Source organism: Balaenoptera musculus, chromosome 2, assembly GCF_009873245.2.
Source record: "Balaenoptera musculus isolate JJ_BM4_2016_0621 chromosome 2, mBalMus1.pri.v3, whole genome shotgun sequence".
Lineage (NCBI taxonomy): Eukaryota > Metazoa > Chordata > Mammalia > Artiodactyla > Balaenopteridae > Balaenoptera > Balaenoptera musculus.
The window spans coordinates 81962655-81972474 of record NC_045786.1 but is presented as its reverse complement, the minus strand read 5'-3'; the positions used below and the strand labels follow the sequence as shown (position 1 = coordinate 81972474).

The 9820-nt window shown below is 38.7% G+C and overlaps 1 protein-coding gene across 4 annotated transcripts in view; it reads left to right on the top strand.

Moving 5' to 3' along the window:
- The first annotated feature begins 601 nt into the window (after positions 1-601).
- The window catches only part of AP4E1 (adaptor related protein complex 4 subunit epsilon 1), a 66433-nt gene continuing 57214 nt past the window's right edge, over positions 602-9820 (top strand). For 2 of the 4 annotated variants that reach the window (XM_036843163.1, XM_036843161.1), the window contains exons 1-4: positions 602-783; positions 2552-2623; positions 5586-5709; positions 9698-9771. In XM_036843163.1, coding sequence (XP_036699058.1) covers positions 634-783; positions 2552-2623; positions 5586-5709; positions 9698-9771 — 420 coding nt within the window. In that variant the 5' untranslated portion in view covers positions 602-633. Of the gene's footprint in view, positions 784-2551; positions 2624-5585; positions 5710-9697; positions 9772-9820 lie in introns of those variants that run through there. The other 2 variants (XM_036843164.1, XM_036843165.1) reach the window with 2 other exon arrangements.

Here is a 9820-nt window from a genome sequence, read left to right as displayed (position 1 = left end):
TGGCCAAGAGTCCCCCGTACGCGGCGGGCGCTGAACCCGGTAGGATGAGTCCACAGGGCAGCCGCGCCGTCATTCAACACCACCAAGGTCCCCGGCACCGCCAGGGCTAGGGCCGCGCGTGGCGCCGGGGCCCAGCATCGATTCCGCCCCTCCGAGTGCGGTCGAGGGAGGTGGGCGGATTGCCGGTGGTCCCCCAGTCAGTGAGAGGGTGCCGAGAGAGGGCCAGGAATGGCCACCTCCCCGTGCGGTCTCGGGCAGCGCGGAGGTGGCCAAAGGGAAAGGGAGACTTTTGCGGCCGAAGTGTAAGAGGGACGGACGGCAGCGGCTACCTCAGGAGGACCCAGAGAAGCTCGGGACGCAGGGGTTGCCATCGAAACCGGGAGCGTCCGGCCCTTCTGCTCCACCACAGGAGGACCACGTCCGCGCAGGCTTGGCGCGCGGTCTTTCGCTCGCGGACTCTCGCGCCCTCCGGCGGCGTCTGTCTAGAACGACACTGTGCTTGTCCGCGCGGGACGCGAATAAAGATTTCTTTTTCAAACAAACAGGAAGTGCCTACGGAGGCCGGGGAGGCGGCGGGGTAGGTCCTGGGCATGAGGCCGGGCGGAGCCCGGAGGGCGGGTGGCGGCGGCGGCGATGAGCGACATTGTGGAGAAGACGCTGACGGCGCTGCCGGGACTCTTCTTGCAGAGCCAGTCGGCTAGCGGGCCCGCGGCCGCCAAGGCGTCCTTCTCCTCCCGACTGGGAGGCCTGGTCCGCGGCATCACCGCGCTCACCTCCAAGCACGTAGGTGTTCTCTGGGCCGGGAGGTCAGGGGCGCCTCGGGGAGGCCCCCTCGCTGGGAGGCTCCGGTCCGGCGGCGAGCCTCCGGGGCTGGCCGTGAGGCGTGTGTGTCTGTCGGTCCTGGCGTCTGTCCGGAAGCGTCACTTTGCTGCCCGGACTGACAGCTGGGAGGCCGAGTTTCCACGGTTGGCCCTGACACTGACTCATTATTGTCTGGGGCAGATATCTTTAATCTTTGAGCCTCCGTGTGTTTCTTGAACGTTGACGTAACAGAGTACCAGTACACATTTCATAGGTTGTTTCGAGAGTTAGATGAGACATCGAGCGTGTGAAACTACCAGGTGCCATGGAAGTGTCAGCATTATTCTCCTAAAAAGTTTATTTCGCACTCGGGTTCTTTCTGTCTCCCGGTTCTTTCAACTGCTAGATGTCATACACTAGAACAGACCCTGCCATTTGAACCTGTTGTTCAGTATGTTTGGGGAGCTTGAGATTCTTAGGTTAGACCTACGGGTTGGGCAAAGAAAAAGCATAATTCTCCCTAAATGCAGTATTTGCTGAGTAAGTCTCTGCCTCAGATGGGCTTTGAAAACGAGCAGTTATAATGGAAGTTTTTAAGTTCCCACAGACTTTTCAAAGCTTCAGGGATTTACTATCTTAAAAAAAGATCATATGGTAGGTCAAAATCTGTTCAAAAGATATTTGTGGAAGAGACTATGTGTTAGACCCTAAAGAAACAGTGTAAAACACATTTCCTTTTCCCAAGGAATTGTTCCTTCATCTTGGGCTTAAGACAGCTGTAAGCAGTATACAATGAAATATGTGTCAGGAGAGAAGAAAAGACAAAGAAAGTTTTTCTTCAAAGTGCTCTGAGCGTTTAAAAACGTTCTTTTTTAAACTGAAATAAGATGATGTTGTACTGGGGAGGATCAGCTTCACATTCAAAAATCACAGAAAACAATTATTTGTAGACTTGATATTGCTTGTCTTAAAATTTTGTCCTTTGCTTGTTTTTATGAGGTGGCTGAATGAAATAAAATACTTTTGGTTTTAAACTGCAGTTTGAAACCGTACATAAGGTATCTAAATGTAGCAGTACTTCACTAGGATTGTTAGTTCTTGGTTAGTCACCTAATGGGCATCTGCTAATTCAATGTGTAATTTAAAGATAGCATGATATTCGTCAAAATTGGGGCCAATTTTCAAGTGCTTAAGGAGGTGAAATACAATGCAGACAGTAAAAGTAACCATATCAGTGTATTTATTCTGTGTGTGTGAGAGAGAGATGGGAAGTGAGGGAAAGGATGCAAGGAATAAGGAAAAAAGGATAGGGAAGAAGAATATAGTTTAAGGGAAGAAGAACAGTTTCTGTTTCTGCCTTCTTACCCTGTTTCTGTATTCCATGAAGAAGGAGAAGGTGTGAGAACCTTATTCTGGGCCACTACATAAAGAATTGCTTTTCTACTTTCTCTCCACTGTTAATTTTTTTTAAAAACCATTTTCTGCTAACCCGTCCTTAAGGGGACAGTAACTGAGTGAAAAAAAGAGGAATGGTGAGTTAACATGAAAATATTTATTCTTTCCAGGAATGATTCTGAGGGTTGGAGAAATGCCTGTAGGCAAATCTTAAGTGCATAATTTTTGTAACTCTCCTTTAAAATAATGTTTCTTTTTTATTGAAAATATTATAAGTTATATTTTTCCCTTTAAAAATACTGTTAGAGTTTAAAAAGGTGGTTATTCATGCATTCAAATATTTTCATTTTTTCAGGAGGAAGAGAAATTAATCCAGCAGGAACTAAATAATCTGAAAGCAACTGTTTCTGCTCCTAATACAACTCTGGTAAGTTTGCATAGTCAGTGCCAGCACGTTTTGAATTTGAAATCTGGTCCACTGTGGACTCAATAGTGGCATTAATTGATCAGTTGCTAAAATCTAATTTATCACAGTCAAAATCAGTTATGGATGGTAACAAGTCAGACATTAACTTTAGCCTTTTATTGCTGACTGGCTGCACCAGAGCAAGACTTGCTTGACTGATGGCAGTTCAATGCCAACATGATGATAGTTACATAAATGTAGGACTCCTGAGACCCCAAGGCTGATCTTATTGTTCTAATGTTGTGCACTGGGAGAAGGTTAGGACACATCATTTAAAATAGTATTTTCAGGGGACTTCACAGGTGGCTCAGTGGTTGGGAGTCCGCCTGTCAATGCAGGGGACACGGCTTCCATCCCTGGTCTGGGAGGCTCCCACATGCCACGGAGCAGCTAAGCCCGTGCGCCACAACTACTGAGCCTACGCTCTAGAGCCTGTAAGCCACAACTACTGAGCCCATGCGCCACAGCTACTGAAGCCCGCATGCCTTAGAGCCTGCGCACCGCAACTACTGAGCCCATGTGCTCTAGGGTCCACGTGCTGCAACTGCTGAGCCCGGGTGCTGCAGCTACTGAAGCCTGCGCACCTAGAGCCTGTGCTCCGCAACAAGAGAAGCCTGTGCACCACATCGAAGAGCAGCCCCTGCTCGCTGCAACTAGAGAAAGCCCGCGCACAGCAACGAAGACCCAATGCAGCTAAAAAAATTTTTAAAAAAGTAAAAAATAAAATAGTGTTTTCAGACCTGAATTGATATATTGTAAATCTCTCATTTTACTGTTATATCTTGGAATATAGGTTGGCTGACAAGGTAGAAAAGTGATTTTCTTGCTGTAAAACTGAGTATATTGCACAATAGCTAAATCAGGATCTAGTTTTTAAAAAACTTGGTTCCATATAATTTGATTTTCAAACAGCATTCATCCAGCAACTATTTAAGCTGTGACCACCATATGCAGACCACTGTGGGACTGTGGGACTGTCCCTACATAGTTAGATTAAGGCCTACTTTTTTTTTCTTTTAATTTTTATGTGGTTTCAGATAATGAGATTTTTCTAAGCAACGTTTATTCAGCAAATATTTTGTGAGTGCCTTCTTTGTGTAAGTTGCTGTGGAATACTCTTCTAATAAAAATATTGCGGTGATCATTTTGCATGAATACATGATTATGTATGTGAATAACACTTGTAAAGTCTGAGAGAATGTATATATTTCCTTTTATGGTCATAATAATATGTGGACAAATGAAACTCAAAACATAGTTAATGTGATCTGTGTGTGTATGTGTATATGTATGTGTATGCATAGATATGTATATGTTTTTATGTGTATGTATAAAATCACTGTGTGTTATGATACTTGATAGAAATGTTACAGAGAAATAGCTTCTCTCTTTTCATTTAGTTTGATTTCCATTTCCTATAATTGGCATCAGTAAATACAGTTTTCATGTTACCAGACATAAACCTGGTGTTGACAGAATTTAGATAAGTAGGTAGAAGTTAGGGAGCCAGAGTTTGAAGGAAGATTTTATAATATTTATGGCCATCCAACTCTGGGCATACTTTACAGAATAGTCTGTCCCTGAGGTGGTCATGTAGAAGTTGGATTATAATTTGTTAAAGAAATTTTCTAGAGTGAATTCCTGCATTGGGAAAAGCATTTTCTTCTCCAAAAGTAAGAGAATAATAATGTATGCAATAGAATTTTACTTAAACAAACTCCATAATGACTTTTGAAAAGCTATGAGATAAAATGTTACAAAATCAAGGTTGATACTTAATGGCTTAAATGAATACTTTCACTCCTCATTGATGTAGAAGCCTTTGAAGAGGCTTCCAGTATACTTTAAGCTTGTTTTCTCAGTGTTTAGTAGTTTTAATTAATGTGCTGATGGATTAACTTTTATTAAACACAAGTGACCTAAATTAAATCATTAAACATTATTCCCTTAAGATTTTCCTGTGGTTTATTTTTAAACTCTTCATATTTACATGTGTGTATATATATATATATATATAAAATCTACTCTCTGTATATAATATATATGAAATATAAATGTTATTCTTACTTTAAAACATTTTATTTTACTGTTTTTTAAGCATTTTATGATTCAGTAATCCTGTAATATATTAACCCTAATTAATTTTTAGATATTAAAATAGTCTGAGCTTTTCTTATTTTGAAACACATTTATATTTTAAATTTTTGATTAAAATTTGCTATAAATATTGATACAGATATTCTCATACTAATAAAACAGATTTATAGAATCTCTTAAAATAAGTTATTAGCTCCTGTTATAAATATTGAAAGATCCAGTTAGGTTAAATATTGGAATGATTATACCATTAATGAAATCATAATAGTTGTGAGAATTGTTGAAAAAGTAATGCTTATAAAACAAACTGTCGCCTATTATCATATAGCACAGTAATTCTGAAGAAACTCCAGGTGCAATTTGGTCTTTAAATGTGAAAAATATTTTCATCACAGAAATCATTACCAACTTGTGGGAGCTCTATGGATGCGTTCATTTGACAAAGTATATTAAAATGATGTGCTACATTCTAGAAGCCACGTTAGAGTACCACGAGTGAAAGTTTGTCTGAGGACCACGTGTCTCACATTATAACCAAATTTTACGCGAGGGACACCTAGAATTAGAAATAGCTACATTTGATTTATTTTGTATTGTTGCCAGTAACAAAATATTGAGATAATTTTACTGAAATGTGTACTGTTGGTAGTTAAATTTGGGAGAAACTCTTTATTTATAAAGTCTGACTTTGGGTGATTAATTTATATATGTTATTTCTTCAGTGCCAGAATTAAAGACTTCTCCTATTAAATGATTACAGCATACTAAAAAAAAAAGTCAAAGCATTCTATTTATTTATACTGTTACTGGATATTTTGTTTTTCAGAAAATGATGAAGGAATGTATGGTGAGACTTATATATTGTGAAATGCTTGGATATGATGCTTCCTTTGGTTACATACATGCAATCAAGTTGGCACAACAAGGAAACCTTTTAGAAAAAAGAGTAGGTATGTATGTGTTTAAGACTCTTGCACTTAATGTTGTCCTTAAAGTTCTGGCTATTATATAAAGTGAATGATGGCAGGTGTGTAGTAGGGTTTAAGAACACTGCCTTGTGATTTCCAAAGCTTTAAAAGATAATGCTTCAAAAACTCACAGTCTAAAAATGGAATCAGTTTTCCTGATTCATAGCGTTTTGGAGTTATAGAAAGGATGAAAAATTGCCTGTTCTTGTGATGGTGGTTAGATGACTTTGTCAAAACTCATTGAACTATGTACTTAAAAGGGTGAATTTTCTTATATGTAAATTATACCTCAGTAAAGCTGATCTTAAAAAGTCTGTCTAACCTCATCAGTTTAATGATAAGGGATGATTTTTTTATAGATAAAACTGAAATTGACTTGAATAATTTTCGGTATCCTGCTCCTAGTTTAACAATTGTTAACTATGAGGATTTGAGGTATCTTTTAAAAAATTTTATTTCTGTAATCAACCTTTAAGTCTATTAGGAAAACAAGTACTTAAATCTTGTATTCATATACATACAGCTTTATATCAGAAACTTAAGAAGGAAGCACTTTAGAATAATATAGGAGTAGAACATGTTCTTTATTCAAAGAAGTTGATAGTGTCGTGTTGTCAGGGACCAACATTCTTCTCAAGTTATATTGACCTGTGCTGTCAGATGATGGGTATGGCGTGGGAGATATCTTGGTAAAGACTCTGAGACTATATGAACACACTGTTCCACTTGTTGAATCTCACTCCACCAAAAATACTCTTTTGTCTTCTAGATTTGTTACATTCATCCCTCCAAGTAGAGTGTCCTCTGGCATCTTGTCTCTCCCTTTCTGTATTCCAAACCAAGTTTTAACTCTTCTGTGATCTCTCAGGTGGCTCCTACCACCTGTTGTCTTACGGTGTTTGTCTTTTCATGTCTTTTCCAAACTAATTCTGAGATCCCTAACAGCAGGAAATTTTGAAAACAATAGACAGTCTATACTTTGTACATCTGTTGCTATATTTTGCTTTTTAGACTTTCATGTAATTTTTCCATTTTCAATTAAATTTTATTTTTATTTTTATTTATTTTTATTATTTTATTGGTTTTTTTGGCCATGCCACGCGGCTTGCGGGATCTTAGTTCCCCGACCAGGGGTTGAACCCAGGCCGTGGCAGTGGAAGCACTGAGTCCTAACCACTGGATTGCCAGGGAATTCCCTAAATTTTTTTTTTCAATTTTTATTTATTTATTTATTTATTTATGGCTGTGTTGGGTCTTCGTTTCTGTGCGAGGGCTTTCTCTAGTTGTGGCAAGTGGGGGCCACTCTTCATCACGGTGCACGGGCCTCTCACTATCGCGGCCTCTCCCGTTGCGGAGCACAGGCTCCAGACACGCAGGCTCAGCAGTTGTGGCTCACAGGCCTAGCCGCTCTGCGGCATGTGGGATCTTCCCAGACCAGGGCCGGAACCCGTGTCCCCTGCATTAGCAGACAGACTCCCAACCACTGTGCCACCAGGGAAGCCCTATTTTTAAAATATGTAAAAATTACATGTGTACATGGTCCAAAAGTTAAGACCTGATAAAAAGGTATAGTCAGAGAAATTTCATGTTTATCTCTAACCCCTCTACCAGCTTTGCCCCTTACCCCATGGGTAACTATTTTCTTTAGCTTCTGATTAATCTTTCCATTGTTTCATTTTGAAAAAAACAAGCAAATTCATGGGTACACACTCAAATACTCTCTCTTACACAGAAGATAGCATGCTACAGAGATTATTCCGCATCTTGTTTTGACATCTTTATACTTTTATACAATTGCATAGTTTTCAGTGGGCAGATGGATGTACCATAGTATTTTCAACGAGGTCCCTATTGGTGGAATATATGGGTTGTTTTTATTTTTTGCTCTAATAAATAATGTTCAGTGAAGGACCTTGTATGTGGGTTATTTCATAGTTACAGTGACTAAGGAAACCTCACAGTCATTTTTATTGAGATTCATGATCTTCCTTAGGAAAGTATTTTATTGACACCTAGAAAGACGTGTCTGTGGGTATCAGATATTCTTTATGTGTGCTAATGAGTGGAAGTTTTTTTTAAGATAGCATTTAAATTTTTTATGCCTTTACTCCAGTACCATTGCCTTATCTACTCTCCTGAGATTTCTAAGGCTTAGTGCTTTCTCTGATGGATAATGCATTCTTATTTTTCACATGAATACTGTTGAGTAAATAAATCTCAGTACCCACTAAGTCAGGAATTATGTTAGGTGCTTTATCTTGTGAGATGATATTTCGTTTGACAGAGGAGAAAACTGAAGCTCAGAAAGGTCAAGTCAATTTTCCAAGGTCATAGAGCTACTAAATGGTGAAGCTAGAATATAAACCCAAGTTTCTATGAGTCAAAGCCTGTATTCCTATCCTGTACCTCACTCTTAGTCATATCAAATGTATTCTCTAATCATTGTTGTTTTTCTTTGTTTTCCTGAAACCTTTTAAATTTTTTGAATCACAGAATATCTTTTTCCCTGTTTCCTGATAATCAAAACAGTTTCCTTGTTTTCCCTGATTGTCAAAACAGGATATTCTTTTTAACAGATAGAATTAAGATTTCATAAGGTTTTGAGGTGGTCTTTGGATTAGTTTGTTGATCTTCTTGAATCTTGATATTGGTGACTTGAGAGGGGGTGATATCTTAGCTGAACAGATGTAATCTGATAAGACCTAATTTCTGCTTTAAATGCTGTCTAGGGTTTTTCTCTTTCCTGGTCCTGGTTTGTTCTTTTTTCTCTCTCCTGATTGTGGGAGTGATAGCTCTGCTCCTCTGACCTTCAGTGAAGATGTTGCAGTGGGTCATGCTGCTACTCCTTGGTTATGAGAACAGGAAATTTTTTTAACAGTTTTCCCATCTTCCCCAACAGACACAGTATGGATGCTGGATAGTAATAGGGGTAGCTAACACTAGAATTGCTAATAAAAAGGCTGGAAGAATTGAGAAGAATGAAAAACAATGGGAATGGGAGTCAGGGAATAAGGTCTCAAAGTAGACTGTGTGAGAGACAGAATAGCATAGGGGTTAAAAACGTGAGCTAACTCCTACTGGCTCCGTTGTAGTCTTGGCTCCACCATGTAGTAGCTGTAGACCTTGGGCAGTTATCCTTTTGGGGCCTCATTATTATATTGGGGATAATAAGAATATCTACCTCATAGAGTTGTTGTGAGGATTAAATGAGGTGAGGCTTGTAATGTACTTAACCCACAGTAACTGTCTAACAAATGTTATCAATATTAAGGGTGACAGGAAAATGACATGGAGCATCTAGATTCCATGCACATGGTATTTGTCAGAGTATTAACGTACTTCCTCAATTTTAAGTTGTATTTTTTAATGTTTTGATGTTATTAAAATAAAAGTACCTGAGTAAATGAGTACATTTAATGTGGTAGACATTGTTTCTTTCCGCAACAACTTCTATTCATTCAATAGTTTATCTTCACATTGAGAAAATAAGGTATTGTTTATGGCTAATAGATGATTTACATCATATGGATTGGTATTAGGTAGCTCATTCAGTAATACAAATAGCTAGTAACTCACTATTAACTGTAGTAGCTATTAGTTTTTGAATAATTATATTTGGCTACAAGACAGAAAATGTTTTGATTGATTGTGTAGAGATTTGCACAGAAGATAGAAGGCATATATTCCTAATGTCATTTACAGGACTTTAAGTTGGTGCACATAGCCTCTTTTCCATTTCAGTTATATCCTGTGAAATACCTAATTGTGAAAGACTTCAGGGTGAAGAACATCTGAAATCTTCCTTACTGAATTTTTTGAACCTTGTTATTTTACTATTTGTTTTTATATTTACGTGTAACTGGTATCTTTGACACTTAAATTTTGGAATATATTATTGCTTTGTTTAACTTCTTGGGAAATGTTAATTTTTGGCAGGTAATTATGAGACTTTTCCTCTCAAATTTTATAGGTTATTTGGCTGTTTCTTTATTTCTACATGAAAGTCATGAACTGTTGCTTCTCCTTGTGAATACAGTTGTAAAGGTATTGTATTGTATGCTGGTTAATATGAAGTCTTAAATTATTCCTTCAG